This window comes from Magallana gigas, chromosome 2 (assembly GCF_963853765.1).
Source record: "Magallana gigas chromosome 2, xbMagGiga1.1, whole genome shotgun sequence".
NCBI lineage: Eukaryota > Metazoa > Mollusca > Bivalvia > Ostreida > Ostreidae > Magallana > Magallana gigas.
In genome coordinates, this window is record NC_088854.1 from 2611482 (window position 1) to 2639420 (window position 27939).

Genomic DNA, 27939 nt, shown 5'->3' on the forward strand with positions numbered 1-27939 from the left:
GAGTCCAGTACACGAGCAAAACATTCCTTATTCTTGAATAAAATATTAGTCAAAAAAGAAAATTTATATATATATCATATAAATATAGTCTCCAAATAATGTTGTTGCGTTTATTGCAATATCAATACCACTTATTCTCCAAACGTAAATTTACAAATGTCGACGGGTGCCATCGTTTTCGCTATTGGATATACCAACTATTTCTCCGGGGATAAGCAAGCATTTAATCAATGTGGCACTTTAATCATCCCTGGCTTTCTGCTTGTTACATACAGGTTGTATTCATTATTGATGGGTACATCTAAATCCTTCAGTAATTTAGCGGTTTCTTGACTAAAGCATCGAATTATAACATCAAAAAAAGTTGAATATAATAGAGTCTAATCAAGCTAATCAAACATCAGAGAGGTTGAATATAATCTAAGAAATGGAGAGAAAATCGAAGTGATGGGCAAAGATAGAGAGATGGGTTAATGCACACTAGAACCATCAGAAGTCCCATACCGGCGGGTTTTAATGTATCCCCTGTGATTTACACATGTGTTAAGGTTTAGAGTGTATATAGCGATCTATTCCAATCAGAATAAATCACTCGCTCGTGTATGGCGCCCTCCGCGGTTTAGAATATCCTCACAGTCTAAAGTAATACTACACCCCGAACCTACTGTAGGCTCAACAATCAATGCATATATTATCTAGTTATAACAAAAATCTCCGCGCTGCTTTTTTGAGAAGTAAATAGTTACAAATAACGCCTGTGCCGCGGTAGTTGTGACAAACCGGGTTTTCAAGAAGGAAAATCTGTTGCGTTGGTAACGCGCTTGGAGAATGAAATCACGCGAGACAAGAATAGTATCATCAACCTAGCGGCGTCTGTGCGTACTTTATGCGATATGGAGGTTTGGAATGTTCCTCCTTAAGAGAAATCATCGAACGTTGCACCGATATCTAATAACTGTTTATTCTGGAAACTTTCAACTGCACGGGCGGGGCCACCGGCTGAAGTGCACGTGCGTCGGAACCCCAAGGAATCTGTATTCACTCGTATGAAACACTGGGGTAAGTATATGTGTGGAGCCGGTGTGAATGATTGCAGTAGTATGTAGGGTGTGTTTGAAGGTCGAGGTAATATAAATGTGAGCAGGATATACAATCAATCACATCTCTCCGTCTCACGCCCTGTGGAGTAACAAGATGCAAAAACTGAGCGATGTGACAGGGATCCATGGTAACGGTTTTATTAATATCATTGGATTCTTTCTCTCACATTACGTAATGTACAAGATATGAAAATAAAAATAGGATCCGTCTAGTGATTATTTGGTCTACTCATCCTGGGGGAGGGGGAGGCGAGTGGAGTCTCGTTCTTTTGATGGTGTAGATTGAGCTAATATGCCGGTCTTTGAGGGGCACATGTTGTAGAGTAAGCCAGATGCATCTCAAACCTAATCACTATGTTAATGACCGTTGAGGCTTCGTGTGAATCCATGTACATGTTGCCGGTAGGTGAATGGCTCCACATCCAGAAGTTTTATCTTTCTTTTCGTTATAGAAGGGACCTCTATCAGTCGCTACTGATTATCTATATGGACACAGTGTGTTTGTTTTTGATGACGAATTTAAGAATTAAACTAGACTCGATTCTCTGGTTGTTTGCAGTCTGTGGACGTGTGATTCTAACTGTAGTGTTTTGTTGATAACGCTGCCCTGTGTATTATAAATGGAGCATCAAACCCCGCACTGTCACTCAGGGATCTATCTTCGTTGTCATACGTCCATACCGGTAAATAGGTCAATTCTCCTACACCAAAAAAAAAGAAGTTTTATAAGGGAAGAAGGGGGATAGGGTTAATTTCTGTTTCTTTGGACAATGTACAAAATATTCCATCGATTCTGAGAGGGATATGATAATTTTCAATACAGATAAAAATAACATTTAGTTCTTTTCCAAACTCTATATAAGCATAGATCTTCCGTCAGGTTTTTATTTACTCTCCTTGTATCAAGCTGTTGTCGTTAGATATAATGGATATAAGGAAAATGAATAAGTAAATTATCATAATCAATATAACTGTCTAGTAGCTAATGTCAACTTATTAACTCTCTCTCTCTCTCTCTCTCTCTCTCTCTCTCTCTCTCTCTCTCTCTCTCGTTTATGTACACAAGTATCAACATGGCTGTATGACATTCCCATTTATATAAAACTGCACAATTTGTTCTTCAATGACATGTTCTAAGTTAAAAGAAATCAACATAGTTTATGCATTTGGTATTTTAGTACAAACTAGTTTCCTTACATAACTGTATTCATTACAAATCCTGTAACGTAACTCGTCTCAAACTTCTAAATTGCATTATTTACCCTTGTGTGTGTGATAAAACAGCTGGGGGGGGGGGGGATAAACATTCACACCACGGATACGCGCGCACACTTGGCATGCTCACTCGCTCAGCCGACTGTAAAGCCCTTCAGTTATGTACACAGGTAAAATTGCAACATATGTTCAACATATGTTTAACATATGTTGAACATATGTTCTGAAACATATGTTCGCCATAAAAACCGAGCACCATATGTTAAACATATGTTAAAAAACATATGTTCATCATATGTTTAACATATATTAAACATACGTTTTTGATAACCATATGGTTATCATATGTTTATAAATATATGTTAGACATATGTTGAACATATGTTAATTTCATTTTTGTGTTTACTCATTTTCTTTATCTTTTGGGATTATTTACACAACATGTATCACATATGTCATGCATATTTGAAAATATGCCTTTAAATATTTTTTTTTTATTTTTGAATTCATTGTTGGTACAGATTTTCTTTCTGAATTACCCTCTTCAACTGATTATCCTGTTTTTACAACACTGAGTCTTTTAAAAATTGCATTAATTTTGCAGCTCCAGCTATCTGATGAAAAAAAAAACAGAGATAAAAATACATATCATTTTTATTGTTGCAAATATCATATAGACAAGTTTGTTATTCTCCTGTGAATGGTTCTCACTCACTGCAGCTTTAATAGTTTCTGAAAAAGAAACAGAGAATGTAACACTTTTTAAGATGGTTTATAAGTTTATAATTGCCTATGTTGTTCCATTATTAAAATAAAAGTTTGAAGAGTATCAAGATCAAGTTGCAAATACAACATGATTTAAGTTTTTTCATTCTATTCCTTACGTAAATTTTGTTGAAATCTAACATCATTGTAAGTTCTGGAGAGAGAGAGAGAGAGAGAGAGAGAGAGAGAGAGAGAGAGAGAGAGAAATTAATAACTATATACCTGCATTAATCCCACTTTTTGTCCAACTTCTTTTTCGATGTGCTGTTTATCATTTCACAAGTCAAGTCTAAACTTCTGTCTAAAATATTAATACAAGTGCAAGTAACCACAATCAGACCTTTTAAAATTTTGCAAATTAAGAAGTGGAAAACCATTAATATATTTGTGTTATGTTTACAAAGTGAGATTTTAAAATCTTACAAAAAATCATTAGAACTAAGAAAATTTTATAATTAGCATCAACCATACAGTCAGAGCCATGTTTAAATTTAATTACCATAACTTGTATAGAAAATGTAGTGCAGATATCTTTGAGCTCAGGACGAATATCTGGATCCTGGATCTTTCATTCATTCATTGTCTTCAGACTGCATCCAAAAAATCTTACAAACCTCTGCACTACTACATCCATTTGCTACAAATTATAATACTCTGTCAAACAGTGTTACTCATTATTTGATATTCATTGAACCTAATTAACTTTACTACAATAATATTACATGTTTAAAAAATAAACATAATGCTGCAGTTTTGAAGAAATGTAAGAAATTTTTGTAATTATGTACTGACTTCTTCATAATCTCTGACACTGTGTTATTTGATGCCATCTGTGATGTGTCAACTATAGTCACTGCATTCCTAAAATAAAAACACTTTTTTCAATTAGCATGTAATAAAAATTACACTATAAATATTGATAAAGATTTTTTAAAAATAAAAATAAATTGAATTGATATAAATATTTCAATGAAAAGATATAAATCATTGTACAATTTGTGTTGACACAAAATAATTCATTAGGAATTTCCCTGTGGGACTGTAAAGACTTTTTCCATTAATAACTGATTTAAAACAACAATATAAGACATACTCGTTGCTTTGCAATGAGCTTTGCTCTAGTTTTGGGGGCTACTTTTACTTTCCAAGTTTTTAAATGCGTCTGATCTTAATATATTTTTCAAATCTACATTTTTATGCTTGTTTACCATTAAACTTGTAAGGTCTAACGTTAAATAAACTGTAGACAGTAAGCTGTTGAGTTGTAGCTTTGTGTGAAGAAATTTACAGACCTAACCTTTTCTGAGATATTCTACATTCTGTCATTCGTAAACATGGTAATTACTGTATGATTCATTCACTGTATTTTGATAACAATTTCAACAGCCGTAGAGGTTCAATTATAGAGCTGGTTTTTAAAAAGTTTAACAACAATGATGACCGTCGGTTGCAGTTGTTGACATTACATTATTTTATACAGTATGGTTTTTCAATCCGAATTTTTTAAAAGAACACAACTACAGCCCGTAGATTGACTCATTGCCACTATATAATTTTAAATAGGTAAATAAAAACGCATTCTTACCGTATAAGTACAAGTTTAAATACATCCTGCAGATTGATCTTCTGCCTCCGTGACGTAAAATCTGACGTATGTTTATGAACACTAAATTTAAAACCGATTCAGGCTTAAATCCGGATTTGTTAACGAAACACTTCATATGAAAAAAATGCATGGCTAATGTTGATTATATAATTTGTTTATACACGTATTCATTACTACATATCTAAAAATTTAAGCCAACAAACATGTTTAATCAACATAACGCAAATTGAAAACATATGCTGATCATATGTTTTAAACAAACATATGTTCAAAATATGTTAAACATACGTTGAACATATGATTACCACAACTATATGTTCAACATATGTTTGAGTCTGTAATATGTTTAACGTATTTTTCAAACATATGTTAACAATATATTTCAAACATATGTTCAGCATACTGTGAAAAATTCATATGTTCAACATATGTTCAACGTATGTTCAACATATGTTACTCGAAACATATGTTGAACATATGTTGCAATTTTACCTGTGTAACACGTGTAAATATTATAATAATTTTTCGTGTTGTTTTTTGGAAGCAATTTGTGAATTATGACACATGTTAAACGTCGTATAATTATCGACTCAAACTCGGCTTCACACTTAGCTTCATAAATATCCTGTTGGGTGTCTACATGCTCATCAGTATATCGATTCAGGTAGGAATGATACATACAGGTGGACGAAACATGTTTATTGTATAAAACACACAAAAGGGTCAGAGGCAAGTTCGTACAACTTATACTTGAAAACTAATTTAAGTAATACATTTACCATGCTCCCCTATGTACAGGACTCATCATAATCTATAACCAATCAACACGTGTAACACAGGGTTATGGTCAGAGTACATTTATTTTAGCGCTTATTGATTCATATTGTTTTGTATTTAGAAAATTCATTTTTAATATCTATTTTCAATAATTTATCATGTGATCAATTTGTTCTAACAGAGAGAGAGAGAGAGAGAGAGAGAGAGAGAGAGAGAGAGAGAGGGGGGGATAATAATACAATTGAGTTTTTTAAAATATGAAAATAATTTTTATCAATCATTTTCTCTATTTTTTCAGCACCCACGTGAGAAGATTTCGATACAAGGGATAGGCTTATTTATGTTTTGGTGTAAGTATTTAACTAATCATTGGGAGAGAGATGGTGTAGCTCTCCAGTCTATATAAGCCACGAGTTATGTTGACCTAAGATTACTTGCTCACATATAACATTAATAGTGTTTACCCATCTGTTCCTCGCAGATTATACTATGTACCCCATAGGCGTCGGAACCGGGGGGGCTAGGGGGGGCTTAGCCCCCCCACTTTTGTTGCAAAGTTATACCTAACCATTAGAAACATAGCATGATAGAGGGTTCAGCCCCCCCCCCCCCACTTTTTCTCGCAGGAAAGACTATTGTTCCTAAATTTACCTTGAAAGATTGAGAGGTTAGATTCAGAATACTAGCCCCCCCCCCCCCCCCCCCCCCCCCACGGATTAGGAATTTCATGATTTTGAGAAAAAAAATTTTGGTAAGTAAGTTTTTTTTTTGGAAGTATAGGTATACCCCCCCCCCCCCCCCACGGATTAGGATTTCCATGATTTTGGGAATTACTTTTTTCTCAATATTTCTGAGGATTAGTCTAGCCCCCCCACTTTCAATTTGCTTCCGACGCCTATGTACCCGGCCAGCTTATCGGTGCTTTACTGGATTTTACGAGCCTCGATATATACTGTCCGTAAACAGCATTGAATCGACACAACAAAAGGGGCGGCTCTAACTTATCCCTCAAAGATAATTTTGCTGAATGAAATCATTGTCAATGATTATATCTTTGTTACACGAGAAATTACCTCAAGGCAAAAACGATGTAATACACTCGCTTGAACAAGATATTAACAACCCATATTCATAAAGTTATACAGAATGACATAAAATGAAGATTTTACAGGGCTTCTTTTTCTTTAAAGTACGTTTTATTTGAAGTCCGCGAAGATCATGTTAGTGAAACAAAACCCGGTCCTTTGGCCTCTGTTTGTTTTAAAGGATGGCCCGAGGACTAAATTTAATCACTGTTTTTCAAGTTCTTTTCTGTCTGTTCAGGAATGCGTGCTTTTGTCACTGTTACATAGCATTCGCCCTCTACGCCATTTTAAGACTGGATTAAGGATAACACCCATTCATTCGTTCCTATGTATTCGTTTTCCGAAAAGACCACAGAAATCTTTAGTAATTTTCTTGCTTCCGAACACCGCTTGTCTTTGTATTTTGCTGCTATTTCCCAATCGATAATTTCACTCATACAATACACGTATCTGATGAAGATTCGATAATAAATGCAAGGATATGGTAGAGGTATATAACATCTGTGACGCTCTCGTTTCGTCTAAAAGACTGTGCTGTAGCGACTAAAAAAATTAATCAAGCTGTTATTTGTTACTGTACAGACCCATTCAACGCCGGATTGTAATTATACAAGCATTTGCATGTCAAAGGCCAGTTACGGGACCTAGCGCAGTAGGACACATGGCAAATGTTATTATTGTGCTTAAGATAACATGATAATTAGCTGTAACAATCATCGATAATTCACTCAAAATTAGTCAATGGATTTTTTTTACCTATCGATCGCATTGCCGACCACGTGTATGTAACGCAACATTTCATTGGTTGCCCGTCTGGAAAAGGAATTCTGAAACACCGGGCTATATTTGACAACTAAGCTTTGCAGTAGTATGTGTAAATTCAGCATTAAATGGACAGTGTTTTCCCTTAAATCTACGACAAGGACACATATGGCCGAGTGTAATCACAGAGTGAATGTGAGCTGTGGCGTGATGGATCATATATTTATCGAGCGAGCTGTGTAAAAGATCTGGTGTTTATAAAGGTATACAATGTGACATTCCAAGGATATCTCAGGTGTGTTTACATCCGCTGGACACAGTGAATGATGGATAATATAGGTAAAGGCGCCGGGCTAGGGTCCCACACCGAGGGGGCATTCGAGAGATTTTTGACAGCCGCCATTGCCACAATAATAACTATTATGTTTTCGTGGAGGTTGCTAGAAGAGCAACAGGACCAAGTTGACAATGGCCGACCTACAAAATTCAGACCACAACAAATAATCAATCCGACGAAAAAAACCGATAAAAATGATGAATGTGACAAACACAATAAAGCTATTGTGGGTAATTCTACCTCGGTGAGCCCCTCTGCCGAAGTGTCGGGCATATCGGGTTCGGACGACGGTACATCAAAACTCGCCACATCTGAAGGCTCGGGGCCAGAATATTACTGTGTTTCAGATGATGACGACGATAGTCCTACCTGGGCCAATTACAGCTGGGAAGACGACATGTATGGCGGCATACACACCCGTAGGACAGCTAGAGACTTTATCTCGTCAGCCAAAACCTTGAAGGACAGTGACAAAAACTCATCGCCGGAGAGCAGTGATATTTCACCGCCGCTGTCAAGTCAACTGCTGGAGGAAATGTATGTAAATAGTGAATACAGAAGCGCCGTAGAGGAAGCAGATAGTTCTATGCAATTTAGTGACAGCAGTGATGATGAGGAGGATGATGAAGAAGAAGAGGAGGGGAGAGATGAGGGTGAATTTTGTTTCCCGCCTGCAGATGAAAACCAGGTGTTCTGTCCCCAGCCATTGGCTCCCATCATTGAGGAAGATTCCGACGATGAATATGATGACACTGACGAAAGTGAAACCGAAAGTGAATGTGTTAGGAACCACAAAGTCCCTGACGGTTTGATTGAGGAAAACTTCATGGATGTAAAAGACTCGTCTAACGCAGAGGTTGTTGAACGCATTCTCGATAATAGCGAACAGCCATTTGACAGGGATTTAACAACAGTGACAGAGGCAGAAAAACAGCAGGAGGGGAATTTAAATGTTAACGAGATTGAAACTAAAGAATGTGGGGAACTTGATTCAAAGTCGGATATAATTACCGTTAACAATCGCCCCGAAAATCTGACATACTTTGATTCAGACGAAGCGGAAATTATGTGCAATTCACCTGTGCGAACATGTGCAATTGACGATGACGAGAATCTCTCTGATGAGTCGTGTAGTACTTGTAGTAGTAGCGCCTCGGTACTGACAGTCGTGAGTGTCAACACGTGGGAAATTAACAAAGCGAAAGAGAAACTAGATAGCCAGCCCTCTGGGCAAGCGTGCTCTACAATGCCCGAATGTGAAAAGGTCAAAGACCCTACCAACCAAAGCCTGCTAGCATTCATACACAATACTGAAAACACTCCAGACGACAGCTGCAAAGCTGACTTAACACTACCCCGCAAAACAGCCAACCTCACAGATGACCGAGATTTAAATGTACAAGTACAAAAAGATTTAGAAGTGACCATTCCCGTAGATTTGCATACAACAAACGAAAAGCAAAGAACTGCAAGTGATTTGGATTATGATGAATTCGTGAAATCTATCAATGATCAAAGTGAAATTCGCGGAGATGATGAAGGGAACAAAATCAAAGAAAACGGACGATTAAGCCCCATATTCGCGGAGGAAACTCGGAATAGCTTGGCATATGACAGTAGATTTGACGACGATGTCCAGCCGCGAGAGTACAACCCGTTCGAGGACGATTTCTGTGATTTCAGCGAGGACAGCGATGATAGCGACTCGTTCTTTATGGTGGTCGGCAATAACGGGCATCTCAGGAACTTTGAAACTGTGAACAATTTAAACATTGCTGGTCTCTCACAGCCATGTGAAGACTTGAGGACTCTTATGCACAGCCCTAATCAGTCATTGGTGTTCACTAGAACCGAGGATATCAGCATAGAGCACAGGAGTAGGTATTTCACCCGGGAACGAAATGCCGACACTGAAAACAGTGCCGAGTACTTGAACAATATCAACGAAATAGATTTAGTCATTCGCGAGTCAAACGAAGTGGTGAGCGATTGTCTGGTGATTTCGGAGAGTCCTTATCCTCCAGCAGACGACAGAGAAATAACAACGGATACAGCGACCATAATTGGTGGACGCTCCGAGGAGGACATTATTGCTATAGACGAGAAAACACGTCTTCTTAACGAAGCCAATACAGCCTCAACCAAGATCGATTTTACTCAGCTAGATAATCCATCAGCTGTCCAAACAGAAAGCATTCTATCATACACTACAGCAAGTTTAGATAAAGTTGATGAGGACCCAGAGAGAAGTCGTGACAAGAATTTAATACAGCGTGCTGATGAAGGAGATGAGATCAGTGAAGGCGAGGAGGGTACCCCAGCGTGTGATGGACAGAGTTTACACATATCAGAGGAGGACCTTGTCCTCGAGACAGAGTGCACAGCACAACAAGACGAGCTTTTAAATGACCAACAAGAAAATAAACTACACGAACAACACAGGGAAGAAATAGCAGATAAAACAAACAATTCTAATGACACCGTAGCTGTTGTTGATACTTTGCCAAATTCAAATATAAATGTGTCCACACGTACTTATCCTAACGTAACACAGACCCTAGAGATTAAATCGGAATTAAACGCTGGATCCCTCACAGACGACCTAAAACAAAGTCCGACTGATCCTTGCAGTATCGAGGATGAGAAGGTCTTAGACGCGAATAGTAATGTACGGGACCTACTTCACATCGAAGAGGAGGCGGGATATTGTGATAACTCCCATTCTGTGGAGGAAATAATTCCTAAATCGGATAGTAAAAGTGTAGAGACGACATTGAACGCTATTGATTCTGGTGTTGGGGAATCCGATTTGGAAATGATGAAACGTTCTAAGCCAATTGATCAAGCCGTGTATGATCAAAACCTAGAAATCTGGAACAAATATTTAGACAAGTCAGCCCCTAGTCGAGTTGCTCGAACCCCTTTACAAAAACCGTCGTCATTTCGCCGAGATGCAAAGGGCGTGAAAGCAAAGCTAACTAAACACGTTCCAAAGATGAGACCCCCCTCTGTGTACGAGTCGGTACTTCTAAATCCGGTGTCAGAGCCCGATAGGAAGACCTTTGTTTTCGAGTTACCAAAAAATGTACCTCTTTCCAGACAAAAAATATTTGCCATGAGACACAAATTTTTAAGTCAAGAAAGCTTGGCACCAAGTCCTATGCAAGACAAGTTCGCTTCTTACAAAGCCTCGCTTTCATCCCTCCCACGAACGGGGCGCTACAAAAAACGCGAATTGTCCTCATCGCGCAATTCTCTGAGAAACTCTAGCATCGAAAGGATAGATCACATTAGTAGCTTATATTCATCTCGTGTTTCATGTGACGAGTCGTTTGAAAAACGAGAACTACATTCCCTGCATGAAAACTGCATGTTCTCACCTGCAATACATGAAGAAATTCTTAACACCACAGAATCCATAGACAATTTAGATGGTAGTTTTTCAATGAGTGGGTCTGATATGATGCGCTACAGCTCAATGGCATCTCTGGTAGAAACTGATATAGATACTGGCGAAACAACTGAGACACTCTTTGTTTACCCTGATTCTGATGTTGACTATGACTTTGATTTTCAGAGTTCCATCAAAAGAGCACACAGTATGAGTGAACTGGGTGCCAAAAAGCAGACGAAAAAGACGTCACGTGGTCGTTTCGCAGATAAAAATGTCGCCAAGTCAAAGAGTCTCCAGACCCTGGAAACAAACATAGATGACGTGTTTACAGCGAAAGGCGAGGGAAACCTCGCGCGTGTACCTTCTGTTCATGAACTACGGGTGTCGAAATCTCTACAAAAACTCAATGTGCCGGACTGGTTTAAGAATTCTAGTTTTTCGCGTAGTGGAAGTACATTTAGTTTATATGGATCCCAACAAAGACGGGACTCTACTTCTACCATGTCATCAATAGGCTACCCTCCCAGCATCTCCTCGTCCGCTTGCCAGTCTCCTTTACAACAAAACCCTGTCGTCATAAGAACTCGAGTAACGCCCCCTAGTGCCAAATTCTTCCGCGGTCCTAAGCTACCAATGACTCCCGAAAAAGCCCCCATATCTCCAGCTAGTATATCTTTACCAAGTGACAAATTTAGAAACAAAGAAAAGCCAAAAGAACTAATGCCCATACCTATAGTGCCTTTCTCACAGTTACGACTTATGTTTGAAAAGAGCACGGACTCAAGGGCAGCCGACCCTGCTCCGGTGAAACCTACTGTCAATGCCCCTGTTAACGCCCCTTCTGCAACTTCACCTACTAGGCCTAAACATATCCCAGTAACAGAGACAAAGGTACCGCCATCTATACTCAAAAAGACAACGCCGATCTCGCCGACGATTGAAGACAGGTCTCCAATGCAGCTTACAGAACATTTCTCAAACGGCGAGCTCAACCATGAGCCATATAAACAACGCAAGCCTCCTGGGGCGGACCAGGCTGTCCCCAAACCGCAGACCGTCGACAAAGAAAGAATCCAGAAGGAGGAAGTTACGCCACAGAGGGAGATCCCGGACGGTTCGATTCCTCGTGGTGTGCAGCCAAAGAACGCTAGCAACAAGCCTGCGATGGTCGCCCGCCCCACGCCTGCGCCTAGACAACCCAAACCAGCTGTAGCTGAGTCCGCCCAGAGTAGAAAAGGTGAGAGAGAAAGTACTGATATTAAGACCATACATCTCTTGACATTTGTGTATTAATCATTGATATTTGTGTATGTGAATTTTCATGCGGCTTTCATGTTTTGGTCATTCTGACCCGCTTCGTTGGACAGGTATGGTACTTTTATTGCTTTGACGTAGATCTACATGTGTGTTATACCTTAACGAGATGTTTACAAGTCATTTATCATGAATATTTTTGTATATTTCAGAGACTACAGTTTGAAACTGGTGGATCATATAGTTGTGTTTCGCAAAGCAATGTTTACTTGTGTACCATTGCTAGTTTACCGACATCGGGCCATAAATCGGATCTGACTGCGACTCAGAGGACATCTACATCCGTGTTCATGTTTTGTGCAGGGTTTCTATGAACATTGTGCACTGGATTTGTTCAAATACTACACAACACATGTTGTTCATGACTCACTCCAAATGGAAACAAAAGGAGGGTTTTCCTCCTCTCCTAGTCCTTGTGTCAGACGTTTATGGTGTTATCCCATTTGAAAGGAAACTCCCTTTTGTGTTTTACCAGATTTGTTGTCTTTTTACGTTTTCTTTTTGTGGAATCTGTTCTGTGTGCTGACCTAGATTTAATCGTATCATTCTGCCTTTCTCGCTGGATCTTTAATTTGTTCAAAAGAAATGTTTTGACTCTGACACAAAGACCGATTATTATCCTATTTTGTTCAGAAGAATTCGGAATTTACTCCATTTAGTTGGGATAGAAAAAAATATTGATATCAAGGTTGGATTGCCTATTTAAAATACTTTTGGATAATCTGTCGAATAAATTGGTTGAAAGGTTGAAACAATTTTAGCAAGGGGTTTTTTTTGCCATATTGTACTATTTATTACATTTTACAAAACATATCTGTCCAATTATCTGCTATGTTTATGCTTGGCGGAAATTTTATTTGAAGACACATCTGTTGCTTTTATCAGCTTGTGACGGTATACAGTTTTGTTACCTGTAATAAGATGGCTACCTGAGGATGGGGATGGCTCCCAGGTGTACCATTGTGTCTACCTGTGAGAAGAAGCCGAAGCCTCAGTCAGCTGATTAATAAAAAAATCACCAGGTCGGTCTCCTTTGGCTGGAACAAGATTATTTTCTTTTGATTAATGGCGTTTGAAATTGCTTTTCCTTGGCCGCTCGCTTTTTTTTTCTTTTCTGTATTGTGGCAGACAACAATTTTGTGAAAATAGCTGATATACGAGGCACTACAAGATAGGTATTTGATGTTGGCTTGTATACTGCACAGCTTTTGACATTGTGAAAAGGGAATTTGTTTAAGGGGGTTAAAAAGGGGGGTTTATTTTCACACTTAGCCCTGTACAGAAGAGGCAGCCCTAGTTTCGCGTCGATCTGTTTTTTATGGACGTATGTGGCCCCGGGGGGTTATGGTGTCTGGCGCTCACACTCTCCGTCATTGACCACGCCAGATCATAAGACGGGGAAACTGGTTATGAAAAGATACACAATGAATATATATATTTATTGTCAACTGTTGTTTTACATGTTTGTTTGTTTGTTTTAAATGTGTGAAAGAGAGAGGAAGAGGATGGTTTTGAATGTCTCGGAATTCTGTTCATTTTATTGTTTCTGAAAACACTGGCATTGAGAAGGGCAATCGATCCAATATAGCAAGTATTTTACGATATTTTATGAATTGTACATTATAAAATTGTAACTTTCTAAACTTTTTTATTTAACGATATTGAATTTTACCAAAAAGTTATGTAAATTTCACACATTGTTAAGTTTTATAACTGAACAAAACTTAATAAAAAGATTGTTTAACTTGATATTCCTCCTTTGTTAGAAATTCATGTGTCATTTCGTGAGAGATTTCACTCTGTTATTGCCACATGCAAGATACTAAATACTATATTTCAACGATATTGCTATGTTTTACAGTAACATTGTAACATTCAAAGCTAGATCATGTGCATATCGCCATTGAGTTCAGATATTGAACACATTTGTAATGATGACACTTCTCTTTTTCTTTATAAAAGTAAACCCACAAGGTAGAAGTAAGCCAAGCCATTTGGCTTTCTTGTCGCGCCACCTAAAGTCTTGTTCGACAATGCTTCCTATGTAGCCAGAGGGAATCTTGTAATCAAACGGATATAAAACACAAAACATCTCTCTTTTTCCGTTTTATCTAGTTTACCAAAGACACTTTCGACAACAATCCACGGATCACGCTGATATTTACAAACATAAGCAGTAAAGTATGATTGTTTTTAAGTAAAATACAGCACATATCTTATATAAACAGATATTTTCTTCATATAACAGCTTATGAAGAAGCAGGGCTTAATCTATAGTGTTTATGTCAGGTTTTGTTAAATACTAAAGCGGTTCTGACATCTCCTTGCTGACCCCTCAACTTGTGTGTAGGGTACCTTGCCACGGTCCGAGTCAGTCCTTTAGAACATACCCCTTCCTCTCCGGCACGCCTCGACTAAGTGCTGCTCTCCAGTTTTTGGAAGAAAGATAGGTCACCAATATCTCAAACACTGAAAAGAAACATTCACACGTGAGCCTTTTGATTAAATTGGCTATGATTTAAAAAATACATCTTTGGAGGTAAAGGTGAAAAACTTTATTGCAGATCAAACACATAGATAAAATATCACCCATTTCCTTATTAAAACATTTATAAATACGTTTTCTCCATCATGGTTTACTGAGCACAGTGTTAGTGGAGACCTTCCATTAACTTATTTAGTGTGAAAATTTAATAGGTGTAGATTCGCTGTATGTTTAATAATGTACGATCGAGTCCAGTTTATCTTCCATTAGTTGTATTGATTGCAAACTTACCGGTTTTTTATCGCATTACAGAACATCGAATTACATAAATTATGTAAGCGTATCAGTCAACGACAGTGTGATTTATACCGTGTAGTTACGTGATTATTCCGTGGATATATTCACCGTGACCACTGGGTCATTCGTAAACACCCGCCAAACTAGAAATCGGGTTTTTCTAGGAATCAAGGGGGCCTCTTTCTTTTCAGACTATTCCATGATTCACAGTGCAGTAGTACACTTCTACATGTATAGCAATTACTACAGTAGTAGTATTGGGGTATTTTCTCTTCCATGCAGTTCACTAGGAATTACCGAATATTTTTATAATGTATTCGCTCCATGTTTTATTATTTTAATTGATCGTGCTTTATTTAGAAACCCCCCCCCCCCCCGCCTTCCCTGCAGACACGTCCATGTAGCATCGTAAGGGGGGGGGGTCCTAAATAAGGCAACCCTTTTTCTTAAATTTACCTAAGGGAAATTAATTGAATTATCATGATGTTGGTCCCCACTTTTTGGAGAGCATGTAAACTATTGAAGTGAAAATCAAGAAATCGGAGCTAAAGGAGGTACATGCGACCCCCCCCCCCCCATCACAATTAATTTTTTTTTTGCTTGTCGATAATATTTGGATGAATGGGTCCCCCAATCACAGATTAGGATTTTCACGATTTTCTAAAAAAAAAAATAAAAAATGAATGGGTCAAAAACGATGCTACGCACCTGCCCCGCGATCATATGATCTTCACATGATTTTCAACGTGTCCTATAAAGTTCCATGAAAATTGAATATCCATAAAAGATAACTCAAAGCCAAGTTATTATGAAAAATGAAAAACAAAACGAAAAATCATACAAACAGAAGCTAAGTTCGTTATTTCAATAATACAAAAACCGTATTACACATACAAGTGTATATGCTCTATTTCAGTCCTGTAACAACGGATGCAATTTACAATATAAAAAAAAACAAATGTAAGAAACCATCTTCACTCTTTACGGCTGTGAATTGATTTGGACAGCTCCGGGATATGAAGATAACTAAGCTTACCCTGATTGATGGCGAGAATTTGCGAGAAATGAATCTGGTCTTTCCTCCTCATGTAGCGGTCTATTGGGAGACGGTAGGTGGGGATGTTGGCGGCGTCCGCTCTCTGTTTACTCAGGTTCTGTGGGACAGAAACAACAGGGGTAGGCCAAGAAGTCAATCCCGATCAAATAAAACCCAAATACCGTAACAAATTATAATGGCTGCATTTAATTTAGCTGGATTATTGAGCGATATGCATGTTAATTTTCAAGGTCTTCCTTGAGAACGACGATGAAGATGTGAGACAAGTGCGTGTTTATTCAAACAATGTAACGAACATGAAATTATCTTAAATGTTTCTGAGTCTTATCAAAGATAGAAAGCAACTTTGATAAAATTCTGACACAAGTGTTTGATGTTATTCCAATGTTTATTCTTCACAGTATGCTAATTCTTCTGGACAGCTGACGAAACAAGACTAGGAATGCCGGCTATGTGGGAACAAATCAAACGGTCGGAAAAGTTACTAACGGTGTGCTGCAAATAATCAAATATTTGCAAGCAATACGTAAACAGAATGCGCGTTGTTGATATGTTTTGAATGAATTCTTGCATAAGGAGATTTAATACTAAATAACGATCAGCTCTAGGTTTAGTTTGGGACTTATATATACAATGTATACGAGGGTTGTCCCAAAATAATGTAGACAGGACACATAACTTAAAATCTGTTCACTGCAATTTCATTAGACTTCTATGTTTTCTTCAATGACCCTTTTGCAAACAATGCTGAAAAGTTCAAATCTGTACTTTATTTATTTCTCGAGAAAATGAATAATTAGTAACAACAGGTTTTGTCAGGCGGCGCAATGTGCGACGTCGAAAATTTCCAGTTTTACGTTGTTGCTACACCCTCCACATCCTTTACGATAACATTTACGTTTTATTTCCGATATGTCTTAGAAAAAATATTATCTTTGAACATGTACCCTGAGTGCACATTCAACATAAATTTCTTTTTTTGGTTTTTTTTTTAAATTTGTTCTAAGTACAAACGATCTGTTGGCTCCAAACTTGCCTTGTATTACTTGTTGTCTAACGTCCGTCTTGCCGAAATGTGTCGTTCAACATTTTGACGTCCATTGATATCGTTCGGAGTTTCTTTTTTCCACTTATTGTCATCATACTTTTTCAAATATTTTCAATGTCGAATTTCTGTCCTAACATGCTTTCATTTCACTAATTTAATCTCAAACAATATTTGATTTTAAAACATTATCTGAATGCTAATTTCTTAAACCCTTTGTGGCACAAATTTCATCTACCTTTGTCTTCGATTAACTGAATAACGCCACTTGTCTACGCTATTTTGGGACAACCCTCGTATGTACTAACTATTCGAATAAAGTACCTGGTTTGGGAGTATTAATAATTGATCCACAATTCTGGTCTTACTAATATATCGCGTAAATAAAATTTTCTGATTTGGAATATTCTGAGGTAGACAACCTTTTCCGACCATTAAGTGAATTGATTTAGGCCGGACTGCTGGACCACTGGTTACTGACCAGTTGTGACGTCAGATGAACGACTGCTCACCGACAGGAAGTTAGTTGCGGTCCCCCAGCATCCCCGTCAATTAAGGCGTTCACAAAGAGAATAAAACCGCCGTTTCCAGGGTTTTGGTGAGACTGGTCCTCGCGTCACCAATCGACTCATTGAGGCAATAAGATTTTATTGGTCTTTTGTTACAAATAAAGCCCGTCATGGTTAATGAATACAAACCTGAGATCAAGAACCTTTGTTTAACTACTGTATTTAAATTGTATTTATTTAACTGCTACAATGAAAATATTAATCATAACATTCACATATGAAAATTCTAATGGTAGAACATATGCTACCCCTACAGTCTCCGTTTGACACATCATTATATTATATACATCGATTAAATTGATTTTTAAAAATTCAAGAACAATAAGGTAAACCAGAGTTTCACTATAATAATCTGGTAGAGCATTGAAAACACAATGACATCTTTGGTTCCATTGCGGCAATTTGTAAAACATATTATGAGTAAACGCGGAATTAAATAAGACATTTGCGTGACAGAGACTAACAATTATTTTAACCCCTATTCTTTGTTTCTCGAATAGAGTCATTTTCTTCACAACATTTGATATTTACATAAAACTGCTCTTTATTTGCAAACTAAAACCACAAAAATATGTTAAGGTCCAAATATGCATTATTTACCAATTCAAGCTTTGACTCCATAGGTATCATCGAAACGACCACGCGAGGTTCATGTATTTGATGGTGTCTGACACGGTAATTGGTACTAAACAAAACAGTTCACAGTTCATACTGGGCTAACACGTGGTCAGGACGAGAGATACAGGGACCAAAGCATAAAGCGGCCCCATAAATCATTAATGAACTCCATATACACGCCAGTAGCACGTCAGATACATAGGTAAATATTGTGTGGTTAACAGAGCTCAGTTTTGTTTTTTAGAATCAATAAACTACCATCTTCTACCTTATATACATCAACATTTCCGATATTTACAACAATTAAAACGTCGACTATTTTGTCAGAAAATACAATTAAAAAAAGTTTGTGTGAGGATAAAGTTATTCGACAAACAGCTTGATCAGCAGTTACGGATTTCGTTTGACACTTTTGATCCAATGTTGTCGCATGCTCCTATTTTATATTCTCGCGATTTGATGCCAAACGGTTTAATCGCGAAATTAAGTACTCAAATAAAATAAGGAATCTACAGTATTCCATCTGCCTGAGACCCACCTTAATCCACTATTTATCCACCTGAGACCCACCTTAATGTCACTCTCATCCACTATTTATCCACCCGAGACCTACCTGAGACCCACCTTAATGTCAATCTCATCCACTATTCCATCCACCGGACACTCACCTTAATGACTCTTTCATCCACTATTCCATCCATCTGAGACCCACCTTAATGACCCTCTCATCCACTATTCCATCCACCTGAGACCCACCTTAATGACTCTTTCATCCACTATTCCATCCACCTGAGACCCACCTTAATGACCTTCTCATCCACTATTCCATCCACCTGAGACCCACCTTAATGACCCTCTCATCCACTATTCCATCCACCTGAGACCCACCTTAATGACCTTCTCATCCACTATTCCATCCACCTGAGACCCACCTTAATGACCCTCTCATCCACTATTCCATCCACCTGAGACCCACCTTAATGACCTTCTCATCCACTATTCCATCCACCTGAGACCCACCTTAATGACCCTCTCATCCACTAGTCCATCCACCTGAGACCCACCTTAATGACAATCTCATCCACTATTTATCCACCTGAGACCCACCTTAATGACACTTTCATCCACTATTCCACCTATAACATAGACTTTGTTTTTGTCTAATTCTTCTAACATATCAGTTGCATCAGGAGTGAGGTAGATGATGTCATTAGTGTCAAACAGCTCCAAAACTGGAACCTCTGTCATTTCCACCTAAAACAAAGAAAAGTTCAATCCCACCATTTTATCCATCTTGTTATCATTTTAATTAAATAAATGATTTAGTTGATGCATATTGCTGCTAAAAAATAAATTGGCTTTTACTTCTTTTATCGTTTTTTCCAAAATTTATCTGAGAAATGCTCAGACAAGTTGAAATGTTTAATCAAAACAATATTTGGTTTCACAATATATGAAACAATGGTCCTATTTTGTGTTGACTGCAGTAATTAAAGAAAAAACAAAAGAATCTTCAAACACAATTTGCAGGAAGGGTCTGTTGCATAGATGTGTGTCATTTCTGAACATTTTGAAGTCATTTAAAACAACCAGGTTAATAAAACATTAAGAATTTCAGAAAGAGAACACAATGTGTTCCTACTTGAGACACAAGATGTGAGTCACTTGAGGGATTCCTACATACATTCCAGGACAGACATAAACACTAGAGAGAACAGGAAGGTTTTTGAGTTCTTAATGCCGAATTGAAGGACAGCAGGTGAATAGGGAACACACAGAGAAAATAAAACAACAATTTACTGTAACACACATTTCTACAGATAATTGAAATCCAACCACAAAGCAGAAGCCAAGTTGTTCCTGAGAGGGAGATTTATGTAACCATTACTTGTTAAGCTCTAATCAACTCTCCATAAATAAATGAAACAATTACATTGCCATGCAAATTAGAAGCAGCCTGTTCTTAGATGTATTTTCATTTGTACAAAATTGAGCATGTACATTAGGTATCATGGTAGAAATAATTTATTGGCAAGGAATAAGCTACATAAGATTCATTATTTTACTCATTATCTTTTAAATACTGATTTCTGACATTATTGCAATAAATATTTGGTGGGAGATCGATACTTTTTTCTTTTCTTTTGACATTGAAAAGACTAATTACTTTGGCATCCTTGCACTAATCATTATTCTTTTCAACACAGTTACATATGCATGTGATTAAACCAATTATACAGACCTCCTCCTATAAATCTAAGAATAGAAATGTCATACCTGATACTTCTCAAAACCATCAATCTTCTGAATGCATTCCTGGTATAACTCTCCGTTTTTGTCAAATCCGGCAAAATAAACATGAGCTGGTGTGTCTGCCTTTTTGTTTACCCCGTACAATCGGCAAAGCTGCTGGGCCAGTTTATTCTTTTCCTGCCATTTAAATTATAAAGAATTATTTTAAAAAACACACACAAATTGTCAGTTTGTAACAATAAACAATCTGTAACTTTCATACAATAAATTTTTAATTATTTCATATTCCAACATATAATAAATAAATATAATGCCTAATACCTGTATAGGACTACCGGTATATATGGCTGTGCGGATTTCGTGAATTTCTATCCATAAAAACAAAATATGGAAAATACCGTACATATCACACTTGATCATTACAAAACTAAAGCTTCAAAGTGTCACCAGAATTCACCTTTGATGTCATAGTGTTTTCCATGCTCAGGTCAATGCAAATTCTTTGACCACAAATCATGGCCGCCTCGAGCTTAGACTTTATTTCTTCTCTCAACTCTTTCCTAGTAGGTTGAACCATAGCTTCCTCTGAATTTAAAGACAAACATATTCACTTTGACAGATGTGACAATGCTTGACAAGTATTTTAACTGAATTTGAAATTGTTTAAATCATTTTTTATTAAATCATAAATACTGAATACTGATGACAGAGCACAGTTTTCAAGCATATGTTATGATTTTAAAATATAATCATAATGGATAAATTATGTTATTTACTACTACAGTATAGAAAGTGTCAAAATACAAACTTTTCTCTTTCTTTGCCTTTTCTTTCATTTTCAGCTTTTGTAACTGTCTTTTTTCTTTCCTCATCTCTTTTTTTCTTTGCATGGCTAATTCTTGTTTTAATCTTTTTTTCTGTGATCTCTAACAGTATAAAAAAATCACAAGTTCATATTTTTAAATTAAATTGTTTTAATATTTGTTTCATATGAAATTACTGGTACATCAATATATCATGAAAGATCAATTTTTATCATACTTTCTGCATATAAACATTCAAAATAGCAGTAAATAAACATATTATTAACGCAACAAGTACTGTAAACCAATTTTTATTCTTTTATTCGACGACTAATGTTCGCGACCAAGCCTTATCCAGACCTGTATTGTTATAAAAATTACAGACAAAGGATTGGTTCGCGGCAAGAAATATTCGCAATGACAAGGCTCTCGCTAACCTCGCGAAAATTTCTCGTACGCAAATAACCTGGTGGTAGGGTCTAGAAATATATGTTCATGAATACATTTCATTTGCCTATATTTACAAACTTACAGTGATAAAACAACCACGGATGTATATACTGGTATTAGTACATACTTCCCTGAAACAACTGATCAGTGCTGAATTTCAATTCATGATGAGCTTATTGTAAATAATTAAAATTTATATACTATCTGCTTGGTATATTGCATATCTATTTTTGCCCTTGAACATTAAAAGGTATTCTTTATACCATACTAAATACTTTATCTTTAGGAAATACTTCATAGGCAGACTATATGTGTTAATAAAAAACACATCTATTGTATTTGTATTACATAAAGTTTGATTGAATGATTCTCACATACCGGTAACCGCTTCAGTTCAGTTGCCACTGTTTTGTCAGGTGCGTCAAACTGGTCCCTCGTGACCCCATTACAATCACTCGAGGACTTCACTTCCAGGATTTCATCCTCAGATTTCTCTTTGATCATAGTGGCTGGACTTTCATTCTTAGATGTGTCTTTGTTTCGACTAACTGAGTCGTTATTTTGTGTTTCGTTCTCCTCAATATCACACATTGCACTAACTTTCCATCAGCGTTTTACAATCAAATTTCATATTTTCCTAAATTTGGTGTGTTTCTCTATTTGTTTACATGTCATCCATGCGACTTTCATTTTAAATAATATTATATCCGGTCTTCAAATTTTAGATAACCTGAACATGTGTTGCTTTCTATTTTTGTTCAAAAAATAACATTTCATGAACATTTTTGCTAAAATTCAACAACTTTTGCAAGATATAGAAATCTTGTTTAACTACGTTTGTATTATATTTAAATATATAGAATGAATTTTGTGAGAGATGAATTCGAATAAACTAGGAACAATCTATCTTGTTGAACAGAAAATGAAAGTCAGGAAAACGTTTCTGAATTTTGGCGAGAGGATATTTTCTGATGCATACAAACTTGTAAGTTGTAGTGTGTAAAATTGTAGACACTCTTAGAATAAATGGATTTTTCTTTTACAGAACATTTCATAATTTTCTATTCATCGCAACGATCATCGCAATCGTTGCAACAAAATAAATCTTTAAAAGCGACAGTAAACATCATTTCAGAGTTTCCCGAGATATGTTAGCGGACAGCAACAACAACATATGGCGAGAGGGTTGCCGAAAAAACTACCAATTGCAGGAGTTGAGAAAGTCATTGTTGTTGCATCAGGCAAAGGTGGGGTAGGGAAGTCCACAACAGCAGGTACTCACACTTTAGTCAGTTGTTTTCAAAAGCTCCGTTCAGTGATATGTATATGTAAAATACATACGATCATACTTAAACATGCATGCTGAGAAATCTAGACGCCTGCTGTTAACCTAATATACTCCCTGATGTCCATGTGTTGTACTTGCTGGTGTCCATGTGTGTATTCCTTGGTGTCCACATGTTGTACGTACTCAGTGTACATGTGTTGTACTCCCTGGTGTCCATGTGTTGTAATCCCTGATGTTGATGTTTTGTACTCCCTGATGTCCATGTGTTGTACTCCCTGGTGTCCATGTGTTGTACTCCCTGATGTCCATGTGTTGTACTCCCTGATGTCCATGTGTTGTACTCCCTGATGTCCATGTGTTGTACTCCCTGGTGACCATGTGTTGTACTCCCTGATATCTATGTGTTGTACTCCCTGATGTCCATGTGTTGTACTCCCTGATGTCCACGTGTTGTACTCCCTGGTGTCCATGTGTTGTACTCCCTGATGTTCATGTGTTGTACTCCCTGATGTCTATGTGTTGTACTCCCTGATGTCCCTGTGTTGTACTCCCTGATGTTCATGTGTTGTACTCCCTGATGTCCATGTGTTGTACTCCCAGGTGACCATGTGTTGTACTCCCAGGTGACCATGTGTAGTAATCCCTGGTGTCCATGTGTTGTACTCCCTGATGTCCATGTGTTGTACTCCCTGGTGACCATGTGTTGTACTCCCTGATATCTATGTGTTGTACTCCCTGATGTCCATGTGTTGTACTCCCTGATGTCCACGTGTTGTACTCCCTGGTGTCCATGTGTTGTACTCCCTGATGTCCATGTGTTGTACTCCCTGATATCTATGTGTTGTAATCCCTGGTGTCCATGTGTTGTACTCCCTGATGTCCATGTGTTGTACTCCCTGATGTTCATGTGTTGTACTCCCTGATGTCCATGTGTTGTACTCCCAGGTGATCATGTGTTGTACTCCCTGGTGTCCATGTGTTGTACTCCCTGATGTCTATGTGTAGTAATCCCTGGTGTCCTTGTGTTGTACTCCCTGATGTCCATGTGTTGTACTCCCTGGTGACCATGTGTTGTACTCCATGATGTCCATGTGTTGTACTCCCTGGTGACCATGTGTTGTACTCCCTGATGTCCATGTGTTGTACTCCCTGATATCTATTTGTTGTACTCCCTGGTGACCATGTGTTGTACTCTCTGGTGTCCATGTTTTATACTCCCTGGTGTCTAAGAAATTCCTGCAAGGTTTGTTAGAGCCTTGTTGTTGCGATTGCAGGGAATATTTCTCACCGCAAATCTTATCGTATGATTGTTATTACAACACCAGTCTGAATAAGGCTTGCTCATAGAAATAAGTTGTTGCAAACCATGCAGTTTATCATATTAAGTAGATAATGAAATAATGTTGTTGCTAATAAAAGTTGATTTACAGATATGTATTTTTCAGTGAATCTTGCCCTGGGATTAGCTGCAAATGATGAGGTACTTGTGTTCTTTAAGTGAGATCTGTGCCTCTATATTGTCAAACTTATAATCTGTTTCTTTAGCATTATAGCATGTGACATATATATATGTTTTCAGTCAAAGAGAGTAGGTTTACTAGATGCTGATGTATATGGTCCCTCGCTTCCAACCATGATGAACGTCAATGAAGAACCGGAGTTAAACAAGCGTAGGTGTACTATGTACATACTGAGGGTGTTCACTGGTTTTGTTAGTTCACTACTAGTGTGCATGTACGTCTTTCAATCTTACTACCCGATAATGTTAAATTGAAAATTCAGTTAACTTATTATATTTAGCGTGTCTAAATTTTTATTTAATTTTTTCAACAAGATAGCATAGGTTTGATTTTGTGCAATTCAGAATGTACCTATTCACACACACGCACGCACAGGCGTGCATGTGCGTGCGTGTGAAAATTTAGGGGAACCTGCTTACAGTTACTATTGTATAAAGGATCATTATGAAATATTTTAAAGTGCATGCAGAAGTATCTTAGAAACAAACTTTATTTTCTGCTATCTCTACTTTGCAGAAAATCTAATGATACCACTACAAAATTATGGACTGAAATGGTAGGTATCTCTTAATACATCATTAGACTTTTAGCTCAATCATTCATATCTATGTGATTTTCTGCTAGACATTTCTCTGAGTATAATACCGTAATACAATTTTCCAATGAATAGCATGTCTATGGGGTTCCTTGTGGAGGAGAATGCCCCGATTGTCTGGCGGGGAATGATGGTCATGTCTGCCATACAAAAGTTACTAAGACAAGTAAGTACCATGTACTACCAAGAAGCAGAAAAATACAGCTATACTGAAACATTCTTGTACATGTACAATACATTATGTTCCAGGTGGTGAAAATTCAGTTTCTTGTACATGGCAAAAAAATACTAATAGCCATACCTTTAACCAGAAAATCTATATATTTCTTGATATCTATCTTGTATAAGTACATTCCATTTACCATAAAGGTGGCTTGGGGTCCGTTGGATTACCTGGTGGTGGACATGCCCCCAGGGACGGGAGACACCCAGCTCTCCATCTCACAGAACATCCCCGTAAATGGTAAGACGACTATCAACAGCTCTTAAATCTAGCACAGACCCACAAATAGGGACATCTAAACAAGGCATGTAAAGACCAATGCAATGCCAATCAATATTTGATATTTTGGAGATCTATTTGAATAAACATTATCCTGAAAATATTACTAAAATCACTTTCCTACTTTTCTTGATATTTGTGGAAAACCCAATTTCACTCCTGTAAATGCATATAAATGTATACATGCATCACATAGAGTCATTTTCAAACCTAAGATTATTTTCTTAGGTGCAGTGATCGTGTCCACCCCACAAGACATTGCTCTGTTAGATGCCAGGAAGGGGGCAGAGATGTTCCGTAAGGTAGAGGTCCCTGTGCTGGGCCTCGTCCAAAACATGAGTGTGTATGTCTGTCCCAAGTGTGGTCACCACGAACATATATTCGGGAAGGACGGCATTGATAAGATCGCCACAGCCATGAATCTGGATATCCTTGGTAACAGCAATTTATTGTTGAAGCAGTAAATAATCTGTATATGTACATCATTTACCGATAAGCATTTTCTGATCACAGATCAATACTTTTCTTAGCAAGAAATAATTCTACATTTTATTGTATTATACAGTACATTTCTTTATAAATGTACCATTACTAGATTCAACACTTCCTTCAATTTAATTTTTGACAAATTGACAAGTATTGGTCTCCAGAATTTACGTGTACAGTATTACTCAGGGTTTTATCAATAGAGCTGTCTGTAACCTGTGATTGAGCTTTTCTGATGTAGATGATCCATTTATTTTTTATTACGTAACAGGAGACATTCCTTTGAACAAACACATCAGAGAGGGGTGTGACTCAGGGAAACCTATACTAGTGACAGACCCTAACTGTCCAGAGGTGAGGTTAAGAGTATTAATATTAATAAAGTTCTTGTCATCCAAAGGATATTCCTCTTTGTTTTCCTTTGGACTGAAATGCACACTTTCATTGGTATAAACATGGCACTTGACTGCTGGATATATCTCTATGTCCATCTGGTGAGAAATGATATTTGGCAATACAGCCGACGCTTCACCTACTCATCTTGACATTACATATTATTTAATACAAAAATTGCATTCTGTATGTGGTTAAAATGTTTGAAGTGGTTGCCCTTTGAAATTACTTTGCATTAGAGTAGTTGCCTTTTGAACTGACGTCACATTGTTGTGTCTGGAGCGGAATAAAATGGTAGCGTTAAGATTCACTCAAATCTCTGCAGAGGAAAGGGAGAAAATGTTTATAATTAAATAGCACCAAAACATTGTAAGTGAACAAGGGTGCCAAAAAGATTTTCAAAGACCATTTGAATGGTGATAATGAGAATATTAAAGAGTTCAACTGTGTTAAATTGGACAAGATGTGAGGCCACTTTTACATGAATTTTTAAAATCGCTTATGAAATAAATGTCTCACTTGATAGTCCTAAGAAAAACTTAACACTTATTTAGTTTGTTACTGACTGACTAAAGAAATATATCAGGTTGATGAATTTCATAGATGGCTCAGCTTTGCTTTGCCACCTCTGAGATTCATCAACCCGATATATATTTCTGTAGTCAGTCAATAACAACCCTAATAAGTACATGTAATAGTATATATGATACATGTGCCCTATTCACATGTAGATTGTTTGGAACACTTGGAAATTCATGCATTTATTCTAATTATAAATGAATCATTTTCAATCTCATTAATTTTTCTTAAAATGTTATTGCAGTCCCTCATCTACAAGGATATTGCAAGAAAAGTGGCACAGATTTTGAAAAATCAAAGGGACAAGATTACATAAATGATGGCATGTGATACGAATGTGTGGACAAGATTACATAAATGATGGCATGTGATACGAATGTGTGTTCGTGTGAGCTAATTAAAGTATGTGTGCTTGTGTATGTCTCAATGGTGTGAATAAAATATAGAAAAAAAAGTGTCTTAGTTATTGATCATTGATCAGGTCAAAATGTATCACTCTCTGCAATCCAGGAAAGGGCATATATCCATGTAGCGTTGAACTAATTTTATTCAAGTACTGTCAAAGCTGATACTGGTACATGTATTTCTCACATGATGTAAATTTGAGTCCAATGTGAAAACAATATTATTTCTTTTTTATTGAT

At 37.2% G+C, this 27939-nt stretch overlaps 3 protein-coding genes and 1 long non-coding RNA gene across 6 annotated transcripts; 2 read left to right on the top strand and 2 right to left on the bottom strand.

The window, feature by feature from the left end:
• Window positions 1-588: 588 nt before the first annotated feature.
• On the top strand, window positions 589-27678 carry LOC105334975 (iron-sulfur cluster transfer protein NUBPL). Of its 3 annotated transcripts, none has more exons than XM_066074493.1 (11): window positions 589-1059; window positions 5762-5813; window positions 23068-23206; window positions 24666-24700; window positions 24800-24890; window positions 25257-25296; window positions 25411-25501; window positions 25705-25798; window positions 26066-26272; window positions 26595-26677; window positions 27540-27678. In XM_066074493.1, exons 3-11 carry the CDS (start codon window positions 23107-23109, stop codon window positions 27609-27611), a joined length of 813 nt encoding a protein of 270 aa, XP_065930565.1. In that variant the 5' UTR covers window positions 589-1059; window positions 5762-5813; window positions 23068-23106; the 3' UTR covers window positions 27612-27678. The 3 variants fall into 3 exon arrangements, with proteins under 3 accessions (XP_065930565.1, XP_065930564.1, XP_011436929.4); XM_066074492.1 differs by lacking the exons at window positions 589-1059; window positions 5762-5813 and adding an exon at window positions 22852-22917 and having other exon boundaries at window positions 27540-27595; window positions 27637-27678; XM_011438627.4 differs by lacking the exons at window positions 589-1059; window positions 5762-5813 and adding an exon at window positions 22852-22917.
• On the bottom strand, window positions 2952-3943 carry LOC105341346 (uncharacterized). The gene is made up of 4 exons (XR_010710008.1): window positions 3873-3943; window positions 3580-3717; window positions 3303-3381; window positions 2952-3047 (listed from the first exon to the last, which is right to left on the bottom strand). It is a non-coding gene; the product is annotated as an uncharacterized lncRNA (long non-coding RNA).
• On the top strand, window positions 6663-14104 carry LOC105334921 (uncharacterized). Its single transcript, XM_011438537.4, has 2 exons — window positions 6663-12278; window positions 12508-14104. The coding sequence occupies exons 1-2, from the start codon at window positions 7634-7636 to the stop codon at window positions 12519-12521; spliced, it is 4659 nt and encodes a 1552-aa protein (XP_011436839.3). The 5' UTR covers window positions 6663-7633; the 3' UTR covers window positions 12522-14104.
• On the bottom strand, window positions 14449-22649 carry LOC105334922 (tRNA methyltransferase 10 homolog B). The gene is made up of 7 exons (XM_011438538.4): window positions 22311-22649; window positions 21488-21605; window positions 21137-21264; window positions 20704-20856; window positions 19534-19680; window positions 16174-16291; window positions 14449-14824 (listed from the first exon to the last, which is right to left on the bottom strand). The coding sequence occupies exons 1-7, from the start codon at window positions 22521-22523 to the stop codon at window positions 14727-14729; spliced, it is 975 nt and encodes a 324-aa protein (XP_011436840.3). The 5' UTR covers window positions 22524-22649; the 3' UTR covers window positions 14449-14726.
• Window positions 27679-27939: the final 261 nt, after the last annotated feature.